Consider the following 27,009-nt stretch of genomic DNA (forward strand, 5'->3'; position numbering starts at 1 on the left):
TGCAGCTAAAAGCATTCAGTCAAACCACAACGACACACAACTCCCTGGCAACAGTTCAGGTTATTATGCTTGAAAAATAAAGGTTGTGTGTGTATGATCTCAAACATCACATTTATAGTGAAGTACAGAGACAAGAGCATCACGATATGGAGCTGTTTTTCTGCGAACGATACAAGAACGTAGCGACGTAGCGCGACACATCAGAGAAGAATTTCATCTCATCCATCGAATAAAGAAACCAGAATCTGGGGAAAAGATGGACGTTTGAACAAGACTGCAAAACCCCAAAAGCACACAGCCAATGAAATGGCTGAGGAAATCTCCTGAATCGAATCCCATCAAACATTTATGGAGGATTTTAAAATTGGGAATTCATCAGAGGGATTGAGGACGATTTGCGAAAAGAACGGGCCACGAGTGAACCACAATGCTCCAGAAACCTCTTACATTTTACCGTAAATGTCTCAAACAGCATCGCAAAACAAACGTCCTTAATTTGTAGCGTCGTTATATTCGATCTGAGATCAATTTAAGATTTAAACAAACATATGAATCCAACTTCTGTTTATAAACGATATCTACTATAGTTCGTATATATAAACGTGCGGAAATTCAACTGTACAGTAGATATTTCCTGTAAATATATTAACTAACAAAAAGAGAAGAGCTCGAGACGTACACTCGCTTAAGCAAGGCTAGTAAGAACACGATGTATCACTAAGACATGTTAATTAGAGTTAGATGAAAACAAAACTTTCCTTTTTTTTTTTTTTTTTTTGCCTGACCTTTTTAACAGTCTGTTCTTTTCTTCTGCTTTCATATGTAAAGGAAGTTGCATGGAGCTGAATGGGAATCCAAGATGATATAAAAATCTCAGCTCATGCTCCGCTCAGCTTTAGAAAATTGTGTCAGAGAACAAATAGTACTCTTCTTCCTTTTCGGAGAAAGAAACCGTGGGGGGGGGGGGGGACAACAAAGGGAAAGAATGTATAGCATGTTTAAAAAAAAATATGTGAAATAATCAAATAAAAGTCAATAAACAATAAAATCAATGAATAAATAGATCACATGAGTTGGTCATATGAGTGATAAACCATATTCGACTAAAAATTCTGGTCAAACTGAACAATGATTTGTCAGTGAATGAAGCAACATTTTTAAAAATGCAAGATTATATTCCTAATAACAGAAAAATAAAAACAATATTTTTGGTGTATTTTAATTAAAAATCTCTATGAAAACCAATTTTTTTGGGACTCCTCAACTCCTCTGTTTCCCACAAAGTTCCCCGTCACTCATGGTACACGTCTGTTTTGGAAACGAATGATGTCATCACACTTTACTTCCTTAACAAATCTGACTTGTGTTCCCTGTCACTCATGGTACACGTCTGTTTTGGAAACGAATGATGTCATCACACTTTACTTCCTTAACAAATCTGACTTGTGTTCCCTGTCACTCATGGTACACGTCTGTTTTGGAAACGAATGATGTCATCACACTTTACTTCCTTAACAAATCTGACTTGTGTTGACGTTCGCGGGAATCGCGGCACAGTTCATGTAGAATCACCTCCTCCAGGTAGTCTGGGGTTCAGTATCAGGGTTCCATGCACTTCCCGGTCCACATGACGGCTTTCACGTTAACAGTTTATCCTGTGAACCATGCTCATTGACAGCACTGTGAGCTTATTATATATAATGCAATATAATAATTGAGTAACATAACAAGTAACATACTAAAATGATTTCGTCTTAATGTGACGTGACCTCGTTTTATGTCGCAATGTACAGAAGAAACGAATCATGATTTTATAAGTCGGTTCCTCAGAAACTCATACTAATGTGACAGTGCCTTGTGTACTGTAAGTATTTCTGCCCTTCTTGAACTTTTCCACGTTTGCTTCATCATCGCATTTAATTCAACATGATATGAATCAGAGCCTGAGCTCGTATAGAGCTCCTTCACACAAACGCCTCAGGAGAAAAAAAAACAAAAAAAAAATACATTTTTCCCAACAGCAGAAATTACAATTGCAGGAGGTTCCCTCTTATGGACTAAAGTAGACACTGATTACCAGTCAGACCGTCACTTAGCAGCTCATCAAGGCCCTTATTAAGCAGAGAAGCCATGATTATATGCTTTGCATGCAGTACATCAATGAAGAGCTAAACAATCTCAAGGCTGGAATATAAATGGTCCGTTCGGAGAGCTCTAATCAGGCCAACACAATTACACACTGTCAGTCAGTTGTTAGAAGGACCTTGTCAACAACGCTATGCTTTGCTGCACTTGGCAATAATAAGAAATGTTCACACCGGGGTCGGCTTAAAGAGAAAGCAGAGGATGAATTGTGTGTGCAAGGCTGTGAGCAGATCCAACAGAACAGAACAGAACAGAACAGAAGAGCGCTCCAGAGACTCGAAATAGAGCTTTAAGAAAAACAAGGTATGAAATAAAATAGATGTGACTACATCTACTCTAGAGATCTGTATCTCGGATGTGAATGAGAGCTGGAAGATGTTCTTACGTCTGACATCTCGGAAGTAAATGGTCTGTCTGTTGGGGTTAAGGAGCTGGATGACTGAGTCGTCGTTGTTTTTCACCCGGCAGCTGATGGTGGCCGTTTCACCCTCGATCACCGACACGTTCGCCGTCACCAGGTTCTGACCCTGTGCTGTACAGCCAAAGGAAGAGAATACAATCAAGACATTTTATACAATATTCCTGCATTTTTAACCCTTTTAACCAGGACACAAGCTTTCAAAATGAGACTTACAGTATTTGAGACATTTTCGATCAGTATAAACCAGAGATGGGGTACTCGAGTCATATGACTTGACTCGAGTCAGACTTAAGACTTACTAAATTTGACTTGAGACTTGAGACTTGCTTGACAAATATTAAAAAAAGACTTGGGGGAAAAAAAAGAATGACAATCATGACTTGAGACTTGACTCGGACTTGAGTTAAATGACTCAGAGATGGGGGACTCGACTTTACTCGAGTCAGACTTAAGTTGCATATTTGAGACTTGCTTGACCAATATTAAAAAAGACTCAACTTGACATTCATGCCTTGAGACTTACTTGTGACTTGCACATGTGTGACTTACTCCCACCTCTGGTATAAACAAATGAAATATCACCACAAGTCTGATATAAGATGACTTTCACAGAATTTTAGTGGATGAAGATACTTTTAAATGTTAGATGTTTATGAACAAACACTTGGGGCATCTCAGAGAGCAGATATGGCTTGATATCAGTTTAATTTGCATGAAAAAAAACACATTTTTGTTCTTTGATACCTCTCTATGAATATATCGCCCCTAGTAGGCTAGGTACTGTAAAAACATTAACAAACTACAAATTCTTAAAGTCCTGAGTGTCTACTTTTATATGAGTCATTAACTACCACTGGGGAATCTGATATGACAAACAAATTCACCACTGAACATGGACACAAACAAAACAAAAGGTTGAAATTACATTTTTTTTTTGGCTTCTGGTAAAAAGACTAAAACGTCCTAGACCATGTTAGTACTTTGCTAAAGTCATGTCTTGGATTAGAATGAGAGCAAATATTAAATGTGATGTGCATGAGTGAGGCTGTGTTAGTAAAGAAAATGGAACAATGCCATAATAAACAGATTTTTATTATCTATTTAATACAGAATAACATTAATTTCATTCCCAAAAATGACATTCTACATTATGAATATACAGTATTAGTTATGTTATATATTCATTTTAGATATAGCTGCGAGTCTAAATGTTATGCTTTCTTTAAAGAATGTTATTGGTCTAGGTCTTCTTTTAGTTTTATACACTACACTATGCTTCTTTGACGGTGTGTCTTTTGGCCTTGTGACTTATTGATGGGCTTCAAACGCATGATGAACCACCACAAAGGCAGTCTACAAATTTCTGTCAGTGTCGTAAATTTCTACCGCCGCCTCCGTCGTCTTGTCTAAAATATAATAAACATGCTGTTTCTCACACTAAGCTACATTGAGATAAAAAGTAATGCCACTGATTTCATCCGACAGAGTCTCTGAATTTCAACATAAATGCTTAATATAAAGGTTTCTAGCTAAGAGTTCTACATAAAACCATTTCTTATGGGAAAAGGTTTTATTGGCCAAATATGGATCTAGATCAATACAGATCCTCAAAGAACATTTTTTTTCTATATAGAACCTCAAGTTTTGAGTCTTTATGAAGTTTCTAACACAGCATATCACCCTTAACAAGAAGATGCTCTCTCCTGACAGAGAATGTAAATCTACTTCACAGTAAAGCTGAACTGAACCCCATTGCGAATGATGCGATATTCTAACAAGGACATCAGAGCTTTCCTATGCTTGCATGAAATGTTTGAAAGAATCACTGTTGAATTTGCTGCTTAAAAAAGGAAAAACAGCAGGAATTACAATCGCAGGAGTTTCCCTCTTATAGACTAAAATAGCTACTGAATATCAGTCAGAACGTCACAACTGATCAAAATACAGCTTCTGGAAAAAGCAACCAATAGGACGACAGCATAGCAGGACAAATAAGGCAAAAGTTGAAAGAATAGACCAACGGACATGTTCAAAAGAGTGAGATTTAATACAAGTACATACTGTATATCATCAAACTTGCAATATCTAGAATGTTGGATATTTAAACAAAGACACACTGTGTAAAACAAAACAAAACAAAACAAAACAAAGGATATGATGTTACTACACCGATGTTCGTTCAAAGATGGTGAAGGGATAAAAATGATGTTGTTGGAGCAGGGGATTAAAGCACACACACTGTAAAACCAGCATGCCGAACATTGTTGGATTTTCAAAAATGGAAACCCTAGAAATTGCACAGGGAATGTTGAAAACTCGGTGCTGTGGACGTATTGATTTTACACGGCTGTGTGTTTAACTGGCGAGTGTGAAGCAGCTGCGTTACAAGCCTGCAGATCACAGCAGGAAGAAGAGAGAACTGGTAATTGCCGCTCAAGGCAGAACTTTATCGGACCTCTCCATCTAAACACATGGTGATGGAAGCTGGCAATCAACACTAAGCTCTTGATGGCATAATATCTGCTTGCCATGTAAGCCTACACACACACACACACACACACACACACACACACACACACACACACACACACACACACACACACACACACACCAGCATAAACATAACCACCCACCTTCTCCCACACACTAAGTCTAACCTTTTTACAACTGTTGCTAATTAGAATCGGCAACACACTCGATCATTTCAGCTCTTACTCATGCTCAAGACTGGATTTTCTTTCCTTTTTAGATAACATGCATCACCTTGGTTTAGATTTTCATCCCAAAAGCAAAAAAAGACTAGTAAACACTTTTAAATACCTCAAACTCCCACACAATAGAAAGGCAACCTTTAATGATAGCTGGAAAGTAAACAAGCATTGCAAATTTGCATGATCACTTTGCATCAGGAAACCGTTTTGATATTTAGAAAAGACTACAGAAAGCGTCTCGGGTTTTCCTCTCTTTGACAGGTACGTAAATAAATAAAGAAATGAATGAGAAATCAGCTCACCTCAGGGACAAGATTCACAAATGACCTGGCCTAGACGTAGCGTAACGCTCCGCCAGTGGAAGTAAAGCAAGTAAACAATGCTATAATGTCCTGCGCATGTGGGGATGTGGGAAATAATATTGCTTTTCTTTATGAATGGGCATTAGCGAGCACAGAGAGCGCGGGGTGTCACAAACACAAGAGATATGCCGTGCTGCCGCAAACTGCAACCGTGCCTGAGGTTAAACATCCGTGACTCTGGGTTTCACATTGCCACATTGGCGCTGTGGAGGGGGGGGAAGAAAAGAAAACATAAATAAATAAATGAAACCTCCAGGCTTGGCTAGAAAGGCTGTCAGCGGCTGAGGAAAATGTTTCGGCCAGTTGTCCATTGGGGAAAAAAAAGAATATTCTCAAGAACAAATCCAATAAAACGCTTTAATTCTCTACTTCTCTGTTTTCCTCTAAAAATGCCGCATTATTAAATCCACCAAAGGCGTTTGTTCTCAAGATGAGTAAGCTATGATATTCAGATAAATAAAGACAGATGTGATTTAGGATTCAGATAATCTTTTAACATTTCTGCATTTAAGAGCCATTTCTGCAGAGAGCAAGCCTTCACAGTGTGGGTGATGCGGCTTATTATTTAGCTATCAATCTTAAAGTGTATTATTCGGTAACGTTGTAGTACTCGAGGCTTAGTCACAAAATATTTTAATGGTCCTGCTCCTTGGATGGTCATAAACATTGGTGGAATTTCACTTGCACATCTTGTTCTCGGCCTACGAAGTGTCGAAATATTTTTTCCGGCACCACCAGAAATCATTTCTCTGAGCAAGTACGTGTTTCCATTGCAACATGATTACAGTACCCTTACAGTTCAATATGCAAACATGTCTCTCTGCATGCAGAGTTGTACAGCATCCAGAATTTTCAAGTGACTACATACATATTTGTACTAACCTATAATACCAGAGTAGAGTAGTTTTACAATTACATTTATAACATTTGGCATGTGACCTTATACTCAGAGTGACTTACAAAAAGGATTCCATGCTCTCACCTCATGGTTTGATTGCTGGGCAGGGAACCAACGCAGCCACTGAGGGGTTAACTCTCAGTGCTGGTTCCAAGCCTGGATAAAAATGGGAAGGTTGCATGAGGAAGGACATTCGGCGTAAACCCTGGACCAAATCAAATATGCAGATCAGATACTCCGTTGTGGAGACCCCAAACAGGGAGCAGACGAAGGACAACAACAACATACATCTGAGCAGTTGAGGGTTAAGGGCCCTCAGTGCTGTTTTTTAGGTGGTCCAGGGATTTTAACTCGCAACCTTTAACTCGTAACTTTCAGTCAACACCAATGAGCTTCCACTTGCCACTACCACTGGAGCTTGCTTTGTGCACAGGGGCACTGTCATGCTGTAACATGCTGGACATATTAGTTTTCAATATTGTACCAACAGTTATATAACCCTAAAGCTAACCCTAACCCTAAACCCTAAACCTAACCTCATATGGGGGTGATGAACAGTTGTCCACCTTTGGTCATATAATGTGTAGCTGAAGCAGGTTAATACCTGGACTGAGTAACGTATGTACTGTAGTACACACAAGGTGTTGATTAATAAGTCCTTCTCAAGAGAAGAAGAGTTCCTTTTGGAACATGTATTTTCTTGTCGGTTCACAGCAAACCTTTGCTTCAACATTTCTTCTTTATTTCTAATAGGCTTGCTTGTCAAGCACCAACTCAGTGCAGTGTGACTAGCAGGTCCTGCTGAAAAAGAAGGCACTGGCCTGGATTTATCCTCGGATGGATGAACGAGCAAGAGAATCAGGTACGGGTCAGAGGAGTGCTGTAGTGCTATGTGTGCTTGAGGAAGGGAAGGGGGAGGAGTAGTGGCACACCAACCCCTTCATCAATCCTCAAAGGGAGAGCCTGCTGTTCTGTTTCCATCTCACTACAAACCACAGTATCGAAAGCCTTTATATGTTCAACTGAGAATAAAAACCGCATTTGATCTGAAACAATCAGGATCAGTGAAGATGTTAATTGTATGGTTAATACTGTGGGCATAACATTGTATCTCAAATACAGTCTGCGTGCCAATGTATAAGTATAAATGAAATGTGTGGTCAAGATGCAAATCAGCTGTGTTGTCAACACTTCATGCTTTAAAAAGGTTTGTCAAAAACGTGCCTGCTTTACCAGACATTCTCTGAGGGAAAAGACTAAATAAAAAAGACATGCGTCTTTAAGGGGCCTTTTTTTATCTGTTACATGAAGATATACAGTACACCTGTTCACTTTATTATAAACAACTGTAACATGCACGTTTATGTAGTTATCTGATCAGATGCTTATGTGGCAGCAGCACAGTCCATAAAATCATACAGATACAGGTCAAGAGCTTCAGTTAATGTTCAGACTGACAAAAACGTGTGATCTGTGTGACTTTGATCGTAGCTTGGATGTTGGTATTTCAGAGATTGCTGATCTCCTGGGATTTTTTTTTTCTACACAGCTGTCTCTTTAGCTTGCACAGAATGGTGCAAAAAAAAACAAAAAAATATTAAGTGAGCGAGAGCTCTGTGGGTTTAAGCTGTGTGTAAGCGTCTTGTTGATAAGAGATGTCAGAGGAAAATGGCCAAGAAGGATATAATCTCACATAATCACTCATTACAACAGTGGTGAGCAGAAAAGAATCTACTGTTATATCCCACTCACTTCCAGGTTTGATGTGCAGTGTGTTCACAGTTTACACAAACGTTAAAGGACTGGCGAATTTGGCGCAATAAATGGATGAAACAAACACCCGACCATTTTGCAAACCAGTGTGCACATATGGAACTGCACAATTGGTCCACGTGTCTTCCCAGGAATTTTTCAATGAGAAAGCCAGGCTGGGATTATGAGCTGCTTCCCCAAACATGCTCACAGTGGGCCCTAGATTCAGTCTCAAGCCAAGTGTAAAAACAGCTATTGGCACCTAAGAGTACAGATGTGGATTTAGATCCCTAATGAGTGAGCTAGAGGTGACAGTAGCAAGCAAAAACTGTCTGAGACTATATGAGGAAGAAACCTTGAGCAGAACCAAAGACCCAAAAGGAACCCATCCTCTGTCTGGGAGACACCGGATTATAAACCAGTGCTCTTATACAGGACAGTTGTATAGTATGAGATGGATGGATAGATAGATAGATAGATAGATAGATAGATAGATAGATAGATAGATAGATAGATAGATAGATAGATAGATAGATAGATAGATAGATAGATAGATGCTTTCTTCTTGATTTTGGAGTGTGGTTGTAGGGATTTCATTACCATAGGAAAGGTGATTGTGAATGCTGTAGATACAGACAAAGCTGAGAGAGAATGCTGTAGTTATCGACAGAAAGCTGAGAGAGAATGCTGTAGTTATCGACAGAAAGCTGAGAGAGAATGCTGTAGTTATAGACAGATAGCTGAGTGAGAATGCTGTAGTTATAGACAGAAAGCTGAGTGAGAATGCTGTAGTTATAGACAGAAAGCTGAGTGAGAATGCTGTAGTTATAGACAAAGCTGAGTGAGAATGCTGTAGTTATAGACAAAGGTGAGTGAGAATGCTGTAGTTATAGACAGAAAGCTGAGTGAGAATGCTGTAGTTATAGACAGAAAGCTGAGTGAGAATGCTGTAGATATAGACAAAGGTGAGTGAGAATGCTGTAGTTATAGACAGAAAGCTGAGTGAGAATGCTGTAGTTATAGACAAAGCTGAGTGAGAATGCTGTAGTTATAGACAGAGAGCTGAGTGAGAATGCTGTAGTTATAGACAGAAAGCTGAGAGAGAATGCTGTAGTTATAGACAGAAAGCTGAGAGAGAATGCTGTAGTTATAGACAGAAAGCTGAGTGAGAATGCTGTAGTTATAGACAGAAAGCTGAGTGAGAATGCTGTAGTTACAGACAGAAAGCTGAGAGAGAATGCTGTAGTTATAGACAAAGGTGAGTGAGAATGCTGTAGTTATAGACAGAAAGCTGAGAGAGAATGCTGTAGTTATAGACAGAAAGCTGAGAGAGAATGCTGTAGTTATAGACAGAAAGCTGAGTGAGAATGCTGTAGATATAGACAGAAAGCTGAGAGAGAATGCTGTAGTTATAGACAGAAAGCTGAGTGAGAATGCTGTAGATATAGACAAAGGTGAGTGAGAATGCTGTAGTTATAGACAGAGAGCTGAGTGAGAATGCTGTAGTTATAGACAGAGAGCTGAGTGAGAATGCTGTAGTTATAGACAGAAAGCTGAGTGAGAATGCTGTAGTTATAGACAGAAAGCTGAGTGAGAATGCTGTAGATATAGACAGAAAGCTGAGTGAGAATGCTGTAGATATAGACAAAGGTGAGTGAGAATGCTGTAGTTATAGACAGAAAGCTGAGTGAGAATGCTGTAGTTATAGACAGAAAGCTGAGTGAGAATGCTGTAGATATAGACAAAGGTGAGTGAGAATGCTGTAGTTATAGACAGAAAGCTGAGTGAGAATGCTGTAGTTATAGACAGAAAGCTGAGTGAGAATGCTGTAGATATAGACAAAGGTGAGTGAGAATGCTGTAGTTATAGACAGAGAGCTGAGTGAGAATGCTGTAGTTATAGACAAAGCTGAGTGAGAATGCTGTAGTTATAGACAGAAAGCTGAGAGAGAATGCTGTAGTTATAGACAGAGAGCTGAGTGAGAATGCTGTAGTTATAGACAGAAAGCTGAGTGAGAATGCTGTAGTTATAGACAGAAAGCTGAGAGAGAATGCTGTAGATATAGACAAAGGTGAGTGAGAATGCTGTAGTTATAGACAGAGAGCTGAGTGAGAATGATGTAGTTATAGACAAAGCTGAGTGAGAATGCTGTAGTTATAGACAAAGGTGAGTGAGAATGCTGTAGTTATAGACAGAGAGCTGATTGAGAATGCTGTAGTTATAGACAGAGAGCTGAGTGAGAATGCTGTAGTTATAGACAGAAAGCTGAGTGAGAATGCTGTAGTTATAGACAGAAAGCTGAGTGAGAATGCTGTAGATATAGACAGAAAGCTGAGTGAGAATGCTGTAGATATAGACAAAGGTGAGTGAGAATGCTGTAGTTATAGACAGAAAGCTGAGTGAGAATGCTGTAGTTATAGACAGAAAGCTGAGTGAGAATGCTGTAGATATAGACAAAGGTGAGTGAGAATGCTGTAGTTATAGACAGAAAGCTGAGTGAGAATGCTGTAGTTATAGACAGAAAGCTGAGTGAGAATGCTGTAGTTATAGACAGAAAGCTGAGAGAGAATGCTGTAGATATAGACAAAGGTGAGTGAGAATGCTGTAGTTATAGACAGAGAGCTGAGTGAGAATGATGTAGTTATAGACAAAGCTGAGTGAGAATGCTGTAGTTATAGACAAAGGTGAGTGAGAATGCTGTAGTTATAGACAGAAAGCTGAGTGAGAATGCTGTAGTTATAGACAGAAAGCTGAGTGAGAATGCTGTAGATATAGACAAAGGTGAGTGAGAATGCTGTAGTTATAGACAGAAAGCTGAGTGAGAATGCTGTAGTTATAGACAGAAAGCTGAGTGAGAATGCTGTAGTTATAGACAGAAAGCTGAGAGAGAATGCTGTAGATATAGACAAAGGTGAGTGAGAATGCTGTAGTTATAGACAGAGAGCTGAGTGAGAATGCTGTAGTTATAGACAAAGCTGAGTGAGAATGCTGTAGTTATAGACAGAAAGCTGAGTGAGAATGCTGTAGTTATAGACAGAAAGCTGAGTGAGAATGCTGTAGTTATAGACAGAAAGCTGAGTGAGAATGCTGTAGATATAGACAAAGGTGAGTGAGAATGCTGTAGTTATAGAAAGAGAGCTGAGTGAGAATGCTGTAGTTATAGACAAAGCTGAGTGAGAATGCTGTAGTTATAGACAGAAAGCTGAGTGAGAATGCTGTAGTTATAGACAGAAAGCTGAGTGAGAATGCTGTAGATATAGACAAAGGTGAGTGAGAATGCTGTAGTTATAGACAGAAAGCTGAGTGAGAATGCTGTAGTTATAGACAGAGAGCTGAGTGAGAATGCTGTAGTTACAGACAGAAAGCTGAGAGAGAATGCTGTAGTTATAGACAAAGGTGAGTGAGAATGCTGTAGTTATAGACAGAAAGCTGAGTGAGAATGCTGTAGTTATAGACAGAAAGCTGAGAGAGAATGCTGTAGTTATAGACAGAAAGCTGAGTGAGAATGCTGTAGTTATAGACAGAGAGCTGAGTGAGAATGCTGTAGTTACAGACAAAGGTGAGTGAGAATGCTGTAGTTATAGACAAAGCTGAGTGAGAATGCTGTAGATACAGACAAAGGTGAGTGAGAATGCTGTAGTTATAGACAAAGCTGAGTGAGAATGCTGTAGTTATAGACAGAAAGCTGAGTGAGAATGCTGTAGTTATAGACAGTAAGCTGAGTGAGAATGCTGTAGTTATAGACAGAAAGCTGAGTGAGAATGCTGTAGTTATAGACAAAGCTGAGTGAGAATGCTGTAGTTATAGACAGAAAGCTGAGTGAGAATGCTGTAGTTATAGACAGAAAGCTGAGTGAGAATGCTGTAGTTATAGACAGAAAGCTGAGAGAGAATGCTGTAGTTATAGACAGAAAGCTGAGTGAGAATGCTGTAGTTACAGACAGAAAGCTGAGAGAGAATGCTGTAGTTATAGACAGAAAGCTGAGTGAGAATGCTGTAGTTATAGACAGAAAGCTGAGAGAGAATGCTGTAGTTATAGACAGAAAGCTGAGTGAGAATGCTGTAGTTATAGACAGAAAGCTGAGAGAGAATGCTGTAGTTATAGATGGAATGTTGTGTGAATATTTCCCTCCATGAAGGAGCACAAAGAAGCTGAGTTTGTCCTTCACGTTTTAAACCATATAATATCTAAAAAGCACTAAGATGTCAATCCATTCAGCTCTGTAATGTGTTTTATAAAGACCAGATCCTGATCTTTCCAGTGAAAGCCATAGCCACAAAACTGATCAGGATTTAAATGAGTTTCATTCTCTACTATTTGTTGCTGCAGTACCTAAAATTAATTTGAATTGCTTAAATTGTCCTATTGATGTGTGGTCCTTGAATACACTAATACTCGTGCCAAGATTTTCTTTCAACTGAACTGGATAGTGAGGTACAGGGTGCACTTTGGGCATGTGTGGGAGGACGCTGTAATCTTTCACATTGATGCCATGGTTATTGTGAAGGAAATGCTTTATACATATTTTATTTATGCCTGAATTATTATCTGTCCATTGACATGAATGCTAAAGTGAATGCTTCCATTTATCTCTAGTAGAAATGCATTTTCCCATAAGGTTTCTGGGTCGACTCATACGAAAAAATTTCTTTGTTTCCGGTTTCGTTGGCCTTGGTTATTTTGCACTGGGATGTATTTCTCAGCTCCCTGTGAAATTCTGAGCTACTTTCCCCCACTGGCCTTCAAGAAAACTTGTTCTTAAACCTTTTAACCTGTGACTCTTACAAACTCCTGTGAAAGAGAAGGTTACAGAATAGAGCTGAAATACATTTTGGTTTGCGAAAGCATTCGAGTCATTCATGTCAGAAACAGCAGGCATGTGGATGGAATTTAATGTTATTGGTTGGAGGACATGCAACTAGAAGAGCTAACAATGCACTGTACAAACATAGAGAAGTAAATAAATTATACCTGTTATTATCTGGGTAGCTCCTGAGGAAGCACAGGGACAGAAGATATGACAGACATGTTAAAACTTAGATTGGAATTTTTTTTTCTCACATAATAATCACATATCATAATAATCTGAACTCGTCGTTGCATTTCAGAATCAACACTTTTTACTATTTCACCTGTGAAATCGACTTCAAATTTTAGATGTTCATGAACAAGCACTTAACAGGCAGTGAGCGGAGATATATCACGTTTTGTGGACAGTGGGCGGAGACATACAGAGTGTGTAGAGTGTGCAGAGACATATAGAGTGTTTTGCAGAGTGGGCAGAGACATACTGTATAGTCAGGGCTCTCAAGTTTTGAAGACAGGCAAGCGTGATATCTCCACCCCCACCCCAAAAAATTACAAATAATGGGGGAGTTGTTGTATTTGATTAATTTCCATTTATTAATTTGTGTGTGTGTGTGTGTGAGAGTAAGAGAGGGAGAGAGCGAGAGAGATTATGATTGGTGTTGTTTATTGTAAGTGTTTGTTGCCTTTTTGGACTCCTTTATCATTTGTAATGTTGCTCCCATTTAAAACAGTTCGGCTCAAACCCAGCCATTTTAGGGTCATGATTGAGGACAATGTCCCGTCCAGAGACAAGCTGTTTCGTGTTGAGGTTTTGTTCAAACCGACCATCGAAAATACCCTCTCTAATTAATGTTTTTTTGGGGTTTTTTGGTTGTTGCTTTCAATCTTACCCAGACAGTGCTATTTTCTGATTGGCTTTTGTGTAGCCTCTTTTTTTGATTGGCTAATAAGTGTCAGGCTCGCCTAAGAACTTCAGGTCAGACGCGCTTGATTCCTGCCCGGTTCCATAGAGACAGCGGTGCGGACTGATACATTTTGGGCGATTCAAAAAGTTTTTCTGCGTGAGAAATACGATGTGTGGCGGGAGAGCGTGATAAAAGACCAAAATGCGTGACTGTCACTTTCAATGCGTGACACTTGACAGCCCTGTATAGTGTTTCTGCAGAGCGGGTGGATACATGTAATGTGTATAGAGTGTAATGTAGTGGTTGTGTAATGTGTGGAAAAATTACACGACAAAAGAAATGATGTAAAATTGCAATTGATCTAAAAATTTAAATAATAATCTTAAAAACAGATCAACATTATTCTTGCAAAATTTCTGTCTCTCCTCATACGATCTACACAAAATTCAGCAACACATAAATGACAGAACAAACAAAACACTGGTGAAATTCCACATGTCACACATCTGTATGCAAAAAATGCTACATAAATACTGATTACGTCAAAGTACAAAGTTGAATACTGCGATACTGCAGGAGACATTCTTTCATTAGAGAGAGTCATTACCATGGTTCATGCTTGAACTAGCAGCTAATGACTCCTTCCCTAGAAAAAAAAAACGTAACCCCTACATACTCAGCGCCGACACCATACATGCCTCGGTCAATAAAGCTAGCGCTCGTTATGACACGGCAGCGGGATGGTGATTAGACTGCTGTCAGTCTTCTGACATGGCTGCGATAGACTGATTTAGCGTTTGATGCCATTCAGGTGGATGGAGGTGCGCTGTTATCTACTCTTCACAGGAGGGGATGAATCCTACGCAGGCGAAGGATTATTTCACAGCAGTGATTGACAATGCTGTCATCCGAGCAGGAAGGATAAGTTAGTCTTTGCTGCCTTTTAGTTTAAGAGTGAAGCTAGCCAATCGCGTGCGTCGATGCATAGGGTGGGGGGTGGGGGTGGGGGGTGCATTGGGAGTGTGTGGTTGTCACGAGAAGTGTGTCCCGGGAAGAAACTGGGATGGAAAAAAGTTTCTATGAAAATAATAGCAGTTAGGGAGAGAAAATGGTTATAGGGTTAAAGGTTACTTCATTCATTGATACATTGAGTCTGTGCAGGTAAAACTGAACAGGAAGGCTGGGATACTTTATAAATTCAAAGTCTTACATTCGCACATAAAAACAACCGAATGTAATTAATCCATGTTTTTTTGGAAGAAACTGGAGAACCTGAACAGTATCTCACTAATATTGCACATTTTGCATGAAAATTCACTGCATTGTTGGAGAACACTTGGAGAACTTAGAGCAGCGAGTTCTCTATTTACAGCAAGAAGTCCATAATTTTAGTTTTAAATCCACACGAAAATGTAAACGTGATTATTAGTGTTACTCTAACGGCTCTCAGTGCTTTTTTTTTTCCATGGGCATTTAATCTGATTTTTAACATGCAAGAAGCACTAAAGGGACTTCAAGTAGTTATCACAGTGTTGTCTTAAATACTCTAAATAGACACTTGTAAATGATACCTAAATAAAGAAAAAAAAAAAGATACAAGCCTCAGTATTTCTCAGTTCTCAGTAGCATGTGAGCAGTTATCTTTAGAAGATCATCAACCTACTGCTAAAGATGTCACACATATTATAACAGAGCTGCTTGTAGCACCAGGCCATAATCTGCCATTGTTTTTGGGTTTTCAGTCTAACGATCCTTATATGATACCTTCTTTTGCTATCAGAAGGATCGGAAATGCAAGTTTCTCCATAGGAAGTCGTGCAATTTTTCCATATAAATTTTTATCAATTCTATGAATGTTTTACCTTTTTACACTGTGAAAATAGTGTATTAGACTAAACTTTTATTATTGACGGCAAGCTAGGCTAACTGAGTAATATGTCTTATGGTGCCAAAATAAATAGAAAAAGAAACAGATACGAACGTGAAGACAAAGCACGTGAAGATGACGCACTCGGAATTACCGCTTCGGAAGTGGGAAGTAGAATCGTTCCGACATGAAGCATGTAAAGGCAGTGGTAAGCAGATTTCACAAGTTAAGGATAAGGTCAGTGCTAAAAGCAAGTAAGAATAAAAGGCAGTCGTTATCTAGAGGTGACCAATTGCAGGATCTAAAAACTCAGGGATGAAACTGAGTTCAAGTTTAATTATGACTAAAAATGCATGGATTTTATCACAGGGCTTGTTCTCAAATTTGATTGGTCAGAATGTGTTGTGTAGTCTATAACTTGAGATTTATTTGTTTATATTAATGCACTCTTCTAATATGTTATTGTTTATATAGTAACATACAGGATGACATATCCTACACAGTATGTTGTATATGACCTAAAGCCTGGATTATACTTGCTTTGAACCACACATACGTACACTTTAGATTGTTGACCCACAATTCCTATTGTTGTTTAGAGTACATATTTTACACATTTATGGGATAGTGGTGGCTAAAGTGGTCAAGGCTCTGGGAAGGTCGTGGTTCAAGCCCCAGCACTACCAAGCCCCTTAACCCTCCTGCTCCAAGGGTGCTGTATCATATGATACCCAACCTCCAAAGCTTTAACGGAGCTTGCCATTCTATGCAAGTTTGCTGTGAAGAAATTAGTGTACATAAAGTATGCAGGTGAGGATGTGACCAATACCGTGTACGGTTCTGTTGCTTTTGGCTGTGCATGCACTTATGCAGGTCATGTGTGCAGTATAAACCATTTTCAGCCTAAAAGTAAACAGAATTTTTACAAATGATGGAATTACTGACATGGTGACGCTCACTGGAAATAGACATTTAGCCAACATTTATGGAAGAAGCCAAAGTTCCAGTCTTCAGGACAGAAATGTTTCATGAAATTTGCAGTTTCTTACTAACAATAAATCATTCTTTGTTTCCCCTCAATAAAGAGACGAAGGGTGTGTCCCAAATCCCATAAAGTAAATAAGATATATCCAATACTGTAGTTTTCAGTAAAAGCAACATTGCTCTTGCAGTAATATTGAATATTAGCATAGTTGGGAATAGCGACAGACAGTGTTGTAATGTAACGGAGTGCAAATACTTCGTTACTGTACTTAAGTAGAAATGTCACGCATCTGTACTTTACTTCGCTATTTAAATTTATGTCAACTTTCACTTTTACTCCACTACATTTCCTAGATAAAATGTATACTTTTACTCCGTTATATTTCCACTAAGCATCTTTGTTATTCGTTACTACAAAATAAAATCAGAAGAAATGTGTGCGACTGCAATAAGGGAGGTTTGGCCAATCACTGCTCCTACATTGTATTACGCAGCTCCGCACGCTCTACGGAGAAGCACAGGCACACGCAGCGTGCACGCGCAGTCGGAGCTGGGGGCGTTTATCTATAACGTTAATCGGCGGAAAACCGCAAAGACGGCAACCAAAAGCAGTGAAATGTCACTATTCTTATTACCAGAGTTGTAGCACAAACAAAATATTAATGTAAACAATCCATTGAATACTAAATAAAAATAACATTTATTGATTTGGACTTTGTCTTGTGAACATTTGTTTATTAATGACTGCATTGATAGGACAAACTGTTTGTAGAGAATGCACAAATACATGAACTGATTTGATTCAAGACTGGCATCATTACATCATGCATAACATTTTGGTGTCCACTTTTGCCATTTAATAACACCACAACTTTTGGCTTACTATGTAGTCATATAATTAATATAAAACTCTTCTTGTTTTAAATTCTCACTGAGGGCTAAAACCCCTAAAGATGAAATCCTAGAACCGCCCCTGCTCTTATGCCTACAGAAAATCACTGAAATTTTACTTTTACTTCAAATACTTAAGTACATTAAATATCAGAAAATTACTTTTGATATATAAGTACAGTAAATATCAGATACTTTAAGACTTTTACTTGAGTAATATTCTAAAAGGTAACTTTCACTTCTACCAAAGTCTTTTTCTAGTAAGATACTTTTACTCAAGTATTGCTTTCTAGTACTTTATACAACACTGGTGACAGCACACACCTGCATGCCCGTGCCAGTATTTAGTATATCTTCAAAATTATTCATGCAATATTGCTTAATTATTTTTAGGTATAGTACAAAACCCCTAAAGTGATAAGATCAAGAAGAGTTTGATCAAAAGTGTTTTCCTCTTCTGTCCATAATGCATAATGATACATGCTCAAGAAAAGAGTGATAGCACATTTCTCACTCACATTCAGAATCAGAAGGCTCAGTTTCCTGTCTCAGGAAGCACATCAGCGGGACAGGAGAAGGAAGAGGAAGATAATGAGGACATCAGGATGAAGAGCGCTGACAGGATATGTCATCCTCTCAGCAGGGTCAATGGCACTCAGGATGCTGAAGTTGCACTCAGTGCTGTCTGTGATCTTATCCATCATCCTGCTCTGGCCTGATAAACCGAATTTTACGACCAACGATTACAGATACTGCTGATATTGTTTAATAAAAAAAAACAAAAACAAAAAAAAACACTTCTACATTTTATAGTAATCTGCTTATTTATCTACTTCAGGACTAATAAGCTCGTTTAAAAGCAATGGTTAATGAGCATAAGCATTACTACTAAATGAGGCATTAACCTTATTCCACCTCTATGGAAAATCATTCAGACAATACGCTTGAGGCTTGCAAGGGTTTCTGGGACAAACTAGGAGCTGTGTGTGCTGCTATCGGTCTCTGCACAGCATCTGCGCTATTCACGCGCTGCATTTTGCGATCATATAACAGCATCTGTGAACCGCAATTCCATTCACGAGCTCTCGCACAAACGCTGCCTCAATTTGTTTGCTATTTTAATGTCTACCAGGGAGCCGCAATCAGACACCTGTCAGGAACACCTGCTGCGTTTTTCACACGGGCTTAAAAAAAAAAAAAAAAAAAAGAAGAACATGCACCTTTTTTGTTTCGCTTCGCAGTTTATAATCAACGCTGAGTTTCCAATCTGCGGCCGCCATTTTTTCAATTTCCTACTTGCCTACTCTCGGTCAAATCATACCGTAAATCAGTCACGGATGTGTGAGGGCCGAGTGCAAATGTGTTCGGTGATGGAAACATATAAAGCCTAAACATATAAACAATAAACGTGGGGGGAACAAATGATAATGGATGCAATGACACAATGGTCCATTTAGCATTCATACAAGTAATACAGCATGCTCGGTTAAAGTGCTCTTTTTTTTTCTTTTTTCTTGTTGGCTGATTGTATTTCTTATTCAATGTACAGTACACATTTATAACCCACAAAGAACCTCAGAGCACAGCAGGGCCTCTGAAGAACCCTCGATTCCTCTTGGGCTGCCATGCTGAAGGAAGAAAAGGGGTGAAGAATCTGAACCCCACTTGCATTTGGTTGCTATTCCCATTGAAGGATTTCAATGCATGCTCTTAAAATAGTGCTTTAAATGCCTATCATGAAAGGAGTTGTGAAAGAAAAAGAAAAAAGAAACAGCGCCTCTAAAGACGAATCATTATAAGAAAAAAGAACACATTGCAGTCGCGGTGGGATCTGAAATCCCTGATTCAATGACAAACTGTTTAAAGAGCACGCTGAGCAAATAAAAAAGCTTTCATTCATAAACGCAATGACATTTTTCTTCCTAAATACAAACGCAGGCTCTCGGTACGTTTTGGGCGCACGCGTTATTCTGGACGTAGATAAATATTAAATGTTTGTACAGTGGCTCCTGTGTGAATTATAAATCATTGTGAGTTATGAATATATTGCATGACTGCATCAGCTGCAAGTGATGTATTACAGGCTACTTAATTCTCTAATAAAAAGATGAGCGACGGTTAATCATTTGGCATTTTTGCAGTGTGAACTTGGTGAGTTTAAAGAGCGCGGTGGGAGATTACAGCACCGTGAACTGCCCTTTTCCAACTGACAAAAGCATAAACAGCCTTTAATAAACCTTGTAAGGGTGTTATACTAGAACAAACTGTACAATCATCACCTGAAAATGTCAGTCACAAGGCCTACTACAGCTAAAATCAATGCTGTTCAAAAAAGCACAAAAAATTCACCATCACGGCACAGTTAAGATGTTTTTCAGGCATTTAATATACACTGAAAAAAAAATGTGGTCAGCCAGCTTTAATAAAATATATTACATTTCAAATAGTTGACATACTTATAATAAATTTAATTTAAACAAGTTTCTTAATAAGACCTACTAGATTGAACGACGTAGCGTGAGCGCACATAGTATTAAAGTAAACCAATTGTGCTGTGAAATCTCATAAGGATGTTGGCTCCAATGGGAACTAGAGTATAACTATAGTATTAAATTTAGGTCATTAGCTTCTACATGGTATAATAGTGCAGCGGTAATGTGTCTGGTACAAACCGCCAGCGTCGCGGATTTGAGTCCCAGCTCAGGTGTGAACCTCTTGCTTAATTTTATTCAGGGTTTTGAAAATACCTGATCAAATCATGTTACATGTACGAGAACTAATCGTGTTAATGGTAATGTGGAACCAATAGACGCCTTTAAATGAGAAAAATTCAACTAGCGTTCTTTCATTGTACACACTAATAGCTGCTTATTATTAAACCTACTGTACATAGCATACATGTAAACAGACAACGTAAGATTTTAGCGTATTTTAATTAAAAATGATCGTCACATCTCAAAGTACTTTATTCCTCTTAAACCACAGCAATACACAAAAAAGCGATTGTGTCCAAGTTTACAATATTTACTTTGTGAATGAACGAGACGTCATAGTTTTAAGAGTTACGTTATATTTTGTGGATCTATAAAACTATACTGTAAATAGTCATTGGGGAATGGCGGCTTAGTAGATGTGAGTACTTTTGCCTCATACCTCTGGGGTTGGGTTCAAAATCAGCCCTGTGTGCATGGTAATTTCATCCTGGGCTATGGGCTTTCCTTTGGGAACTCCGGTTTCTGCCTCCAGTACAAAGATACATGGTAGCTTGGTTGGCATCTCTAAATTGTCCTTTGTGTGTGTGTGTGTGTGTGTGTGTGTGTGTGTGTGTGTGTGTGTGTGTGTGTGTGTGTGTGTGTGTGTGTGTGTGTGTGTGTGTGTGTGTGTGAGTGTGTGATTTTGCTCTGCAATGGTTTAGAAGCTCCCGCCTTGTTCCCCAAGTCCCCTGGAATAGACCTCAGGCTTTCTTTGACCCTGTGCAGGATAAGTGTTACAGAAAATGAATGGATGGATAAACAAAATAATCAATGCCTGAGTGGTGTGATGCAAAGAGAAACAAAGCAGAGTGCCATTACTTCCCTGTAGTTAATTATATTCCTATAACAATACATCTCAGTGTTTCACTCCTCTAACACCACAGCCATTTGTCAATGGTACAAATTTTTTGATTAGTTAATGGTTGGCACACTGAACCATTAACTTTTTATAGTTTTAAATTTTATCATGTGGAACATCCATGAGACAAGATAGTTACTATTACTGTCAGGCCCATGCAGTCAATGCACTCTAATTCCTAGAACATACCACGGCTTACAAACATGACTGCTACTGACTACACACTGTAGAATACACCACTATTAACCTGTTCCTCTGATCACAAGCACCTGTTCTCGACCTCATACAACTTCATTTAATTGACACTCACTCACTGAACGCGTGTGTAGTAGTTTTGCTCAGTTCATTTTGTGCATCTGATATGACCAGCCCTTGTATTTCATTATTATTATTATTATTATTATTATTATTATTATTATTATTATTATTATTATTATTATTACATTTTTTAATGTTTCTTGACTCAGGCGTTTGTGTTTTCTGGGATTTTTTTTTATTTGCCTGACCTATGCCTGCTGTTTAACATTGATTCTGCCTCATGTTCTGGATCTCATTACCTGATAGTCATCACTTACATTAAAACAGCTATAAACAGTCAACGAGGTTAATAATGAACCTCAACCTGCCTAGTCACCGAAAAAAATGGAAAGCATAACGCACAAAGTCCTCTGTCATGAAGAGATATATATATATAGTATAATAATAATAATAATAATAATAATAATAACAACAATAATAATAATAATAATAATAATAATCCAATAATATATATATATATATCCAATAATCCAATAATATATATATATTCTTCTCAATTTTCATAAACCCCCCCTTTTTTAAGCAGTTTATTATTAGCCTATTAAATATTATTGTTTATTATTATTATTATTATTATTATTATTATTATTATTATTATTATTATTATTATTATTATTATTATTATGTCATACCATACAAGTGCCTCTACATCAGATGTTATTATAGAAAGCATAATGTTATAGAATGAGCATATTAAATGATTTAAATGATAGCTGGCACCACTGACACAGAGTCACTGTCTTCAACCCCTTTTTTCTTAAAGATTTTATATACTTTATATAACCCTTTTCCATTAAACATAAGCGTTTGTGCAATGCAAACTCATAATGGATGTTAAAGTTTCTCCAGAGAACCCTGACAAAGAACCATTTAAGAACCTTTATTTTTAAGACTGTGTTTGTACAGTATGTGTACCTTTTTGTGCGCTAGACTACAGTTCTTTGTTACCACTATACGTCATATAAGACTGATAAAACCAAATAAGGGTTCTTTGTAGCTAAGTAAAGACACCTATAAACCTTTTTTCCTACACATTGGTGTACAAATTTTCTTGTCTCTACATTGTTCAGGAGTATGAAATCTCGTATAACAGTACATGACACAGATATCTGAGTTCCTATATTATTATTTGTTTTATGCTACACCAGAATAAAAGATACTGCAAGAACAAATACCACAAAAACTATGTGATAGAAGGCTTTTAACAAAAGACTTCTTAAAGGTCAATCATGTACACTGTTCAGATAAACTACTGAAGGCTGGCAGTGACGTTGCGGACTGTCATATATTAATACCCAGCTTTAAAAAAAGCATATACTGTGATTTAAAATGGGCTTGTACGATTATCATATGGTCCGTTTTTCACACGATGTCACCGCCGGTGCCGCTGTACCTGGCTCCACAGTCGAATATGTCATATTGATTGACTGTTTAATTACCTGTTTAATTTGTTGTTAATTTGCACCTCATAGCAATCACATTTGACTGGCAAGAAGCCTGGTGCACAGCAGCTCCTATTTAACCTCCATCTGGCCCCACATCCCTGCGAGTGACTGAGAAGTATGGCTTAGCAATAACGGTGGCACTAAAAGAGCCATTTTTCCAGGCTGATTTGGACGCATGGAAAGCGTTGGGACAGAAATATTGAATTAATTAATGTTCTGTCTTATTAACTTACATCTAATATGCTCTTGATGGTTATGTGCAATATTTGCCTTTGGGTCTCAAAGCCTTTAGCTTTGTCTGATTTGTGATGCAGTGTGTGTGTGTGTGTGTGTGTGTATGTGTGTGTGTGTGTGTGTGTATGCTATATAAGTACAACCAGAGTATTACTGAAAGGATAACAGCCATGAAAGCAGCATAAGGCTTCTGCGAGACAGCCATTACTGATACATTTTATACAAAAAAAGTTATGTAAGTAAATATACAAAAGATATGAATACAGTATATGGATTGAATGGATAATGTGATCTAAACAAATACAAATACAGATACAGTATGAATAGCAAGCGCATTATTATTATTATTTTTTTTAAGGACACATTACAGGGCATCAAAAAAAAAAAACCACAAACAGAAAAACTCCCACATCACACCAGCAGGAGGTTTCTGCTTCCCTGAAATGTCCGTGTGATCTAGAAAGGTGCAAATATAACATAATTATGAATAGTATGTGTTCTATTCGGATGCGTCACAAATCGCTTACATGTACGTTATTCTGTGTGAAGGTGTGTGTAGTATAAATAGTGAGTAGGATGTTCAAACTGAAAATTCCTTCAAGTGCACTTAGTAACCGGATGAGGTTCTTTATCCAGGAGAAAAAAATCATGTGAGAAATGTTGGACGCTTCATGCACTCAACACCAGCAGCTTTGCTTACATAGAGGAAGAAGGGTGCAGTTTATCTCTTTTTGGCTTTAACCTGCCCTAAATGCCACCTTACACCTGTCCATACAGATGTTCACACTAAAATGCCACACTGCTTTAAAGCACCCCAGTTTGTCTAGCATCATTATTTCTACCCAGCTTTGTAGCAGATTCTGCTTTTTTGTGTCTAATTTGAATTTCTGATCTTTCTGGAATGAACAAGCCCCAAAACTAATGTAAATCTCATCAAATATTGTTGTATCTGTTTTTTTTTTGTCGGCAGTAAACAACTGTTCTTTGATTTGGGGAAGACGCTGATGTTTTGAAAGATAATTAGTTGGCTGACTCTCACATTAAATGGAAACTTGGCCAAAAAAATCTCCATAGGACATCTGGTTTAAACAGATTATGAATCGCATAAAGCAAATCTAGAACTGAAATCTAGAAGAAATTGCTTGTCGCTTGATTTGCGAATTTAAAGAGCTACAGTATAAGGTGCTACCAGGGTTTCCAAAAACATAGTGGTTTAACTGCTTTATGTCCAAACAGATACAGATACAGATAGTGGCATTGTGTAACACCCCGAAACTTCTAATCTCTTCTCAAACACTTAAAAAAAGCTACGCTACACAGTGTTCACTGACACAAACAAATCACATTTCAAATATATTCTCTATGACATTGAAGACTAGCCAAAGACAGAGTAAGCATAGTTTTTTTTTTCGCACCTGATTCAAGGTCTATCAAGTCCAATCATCAGCAGATCCTGTGATGCTGCGCGGTATGGGACTACAGTGATGCATATAAAAATAGACTGTCATTTGCAATCCCCTGCGGCTGTGAGCATGAATGTCCATTTCCGCAGGATGGGACAGTGCGGTAATTGACATGCGGCAGCCTTCGCTCACTGAATTTAAACCGAGACCTTCAGGTAACACTCTACCTACGCACCGTCTCTCACATGTCTATATCTTATTCTCTTTCATCACCTCATATCCAAACAGCCAACTTTGAACAGGATGACCTCAAGGACTTCACATATCAGCGATCTTCTAATCTTAGTAAGTTAAGATGCAAGAATAAGTCTTATGCAGATATGTTACAAATCTGTTTTAATGTAGGTAATTGAACTGATTTGCAATCGAAACATGAATTTCGAAACATGAATATTACATTTGCATTAAAAAACAAAACAAAACAAAACAAAACAAAAAGGCTAACCAATCCCCCGAATAGCTTTGTCAGTTTTTGCCTTGCATTCTTCCACTGTAATATATCCTTTGTCCAGAGCTCACATACATAAATAACAACTGATACAACAAATATCAACTATTAAATATCAAGGGAGAAGGATTATAATTAAAACAGATTTAGTGTCCGGCATAAAAATGATTACTGGCTTGATGCCACTACCAACAGCACGGACTGAAGGCGAGGATGTTAATATTCATGCGTAAGTTTAGTTTCTGTAGAAACAAAAATGGCAAAATCAGGAAGCAACCAACCTGTTTAGACCTTTGCACACATGAATACAATACAGACAAATCATACACATCTATAATGCCTATGTAACCTTATAAACTTGAATAAATTTTAATGTAGCCCATTTTATACATTTTTCTTCTCAAGCCTCTCAACTCCCACACAGCTGTCCAAGTAATGTACGTCTCTGTAACTACATCTACATCTGCAGACCAATGCCTGCCTGAAGCTTCATATATCAACTCTGAATACAGTCTTTAAGTACTGCAGCAGTGTTTTTATTCCCTTTTTAGTCCCTGAAGAGATATACCAGGTGTTCAGTAGGGTGACACACTGAAGCTGTTGACTGTAGGGAGGTCCGCACTTGTTGGAGCTCATTAGAAAAACATAATGCCAGGAAACCTCATGACCTCAGGTTTAAATGATCACTATTGAACAAGCAAGACGAGACAATGGCAAGAAAAATCTCCCTGAGACGATATGCGGAAGAGTCAAAAAGGAATCCATTCTCATTTGGGTAACAGCGGATAATGCGATTGCGAATAATTTCCCTTTTGTGTACATTCATTCATTCATTTTCTACAGCTTATCCGAACGTCTTGGGTCACGAGGAGCCTGTGCCTATCTCAGGCGTCATCAGGCAGCAAGGCAGGATACACCCTGGACGGAGTGCCAACCCATCGCAGGGCACATACACTCTCATTCACTCACACACTCACACACACTACGAACAATTTTCCAGAGATGCCAATCAACCTACCATGCATGTCTTTGGACCGGGGGAGGAAACCAGAGTACCCGGAGGAAACCCCCGAGGCACGGGGAGAACATGCAAACTCCACACACACTAGGCGGACGCGGGAATCGAACCCCCAACCCTGGAGGTGTGAGGCGAACGTGCTAACCACTAAGCCACCGTGTCCCCCCTCCTTTCGTGTACAATACAGTAAAAAGTGTGAACACATAACTAGAAAACTCCTTCTAGTTGTAACAAGATTTTCTTTTGAACACTTCACTGATGGAAAAGAGCTGAGTGCAAATATGTTTGTGACACCACAGTCCAAAGCTATCTTCGTGGTGTCTAAGTGGTAATATTCCACTCGACTACAAAACGAGAAAGGACATTATTTCCTGTTCAGTGTCGCCCAAATGAGGATGAGGTTCCCTTCTGAGTCTGGTTTCACTCAGGGTTTCTTCCTCATATCATCTCAGGGAGATTTGCCTTGCCACCGTTGTCTCAGGCTTGCTCTTTAGGGATAGATGTTAGAGATAAATAGTAACTTAATTTGAAACTTTCAACTTTAAAACATTCATTCTGTTTCTATACTTATGTAAAGCTGCTTTGAGACAATGTGAATTGTTAAAAGCGCTATACAAATAAACTGAATTGAATTTAACTTTATAATAAATAATACAGTTCTAAATAGAGACAATTAATAAAGGCATACTTGCTAGTGTTTGCTGTAAAACTTCCCCCAAAACATTG

The 27,009-nt window shown here is 38.4% G+C and overlaps 1 protein-coding gene across 3 annotated transcripts in view; it reads right to left on the reverse strand.

Annotated features, from left to right (window-relative positions):
- cadm1b (cell adhesion molecule 1b) overlaps positions 1–27,009 on the reverse strand; it is a 198,031-nt gene that overhangs the window by 69,379 nt on the left and 101,643 nt on the right. For 2 of the 3 annotated variants that reach the window (XM_047820925.1, XM_027174069.2), the window contains exons 2-3: positions 13,261–13,281; positions 2,531–2,677 (exon numbers count right to left, since the gene is read on the reverse strand). In XM_047820925.1, the coding sequence (XP_047676881.1) occupies positions 2,531–2,677; positions 13,261–13,281 (168 nt within the window). The remainder of the gene's footprint in view (positions 1–2,530; positions 2,678–13,260; positions 13,282–27,009) is intronic. The other variant, XM_027174068.2, reaches the window with a different exon arrangement.

This window comes from Tachysurus fulvidraco, chromosome 11 (genome assembly GCF_022655615.1).
Source record: "Tachysurus fulvidraco isolate hzauxx_2018 chromosome 11, HZAU_PFXX_2.0, whole genome shotgun sequence".
NCBI lineage: Eukaryota > Metazoa > Chordata > Actinopteri > Siluriformes > Bagridae > Tachysurus > Tachysurus fulvidraco.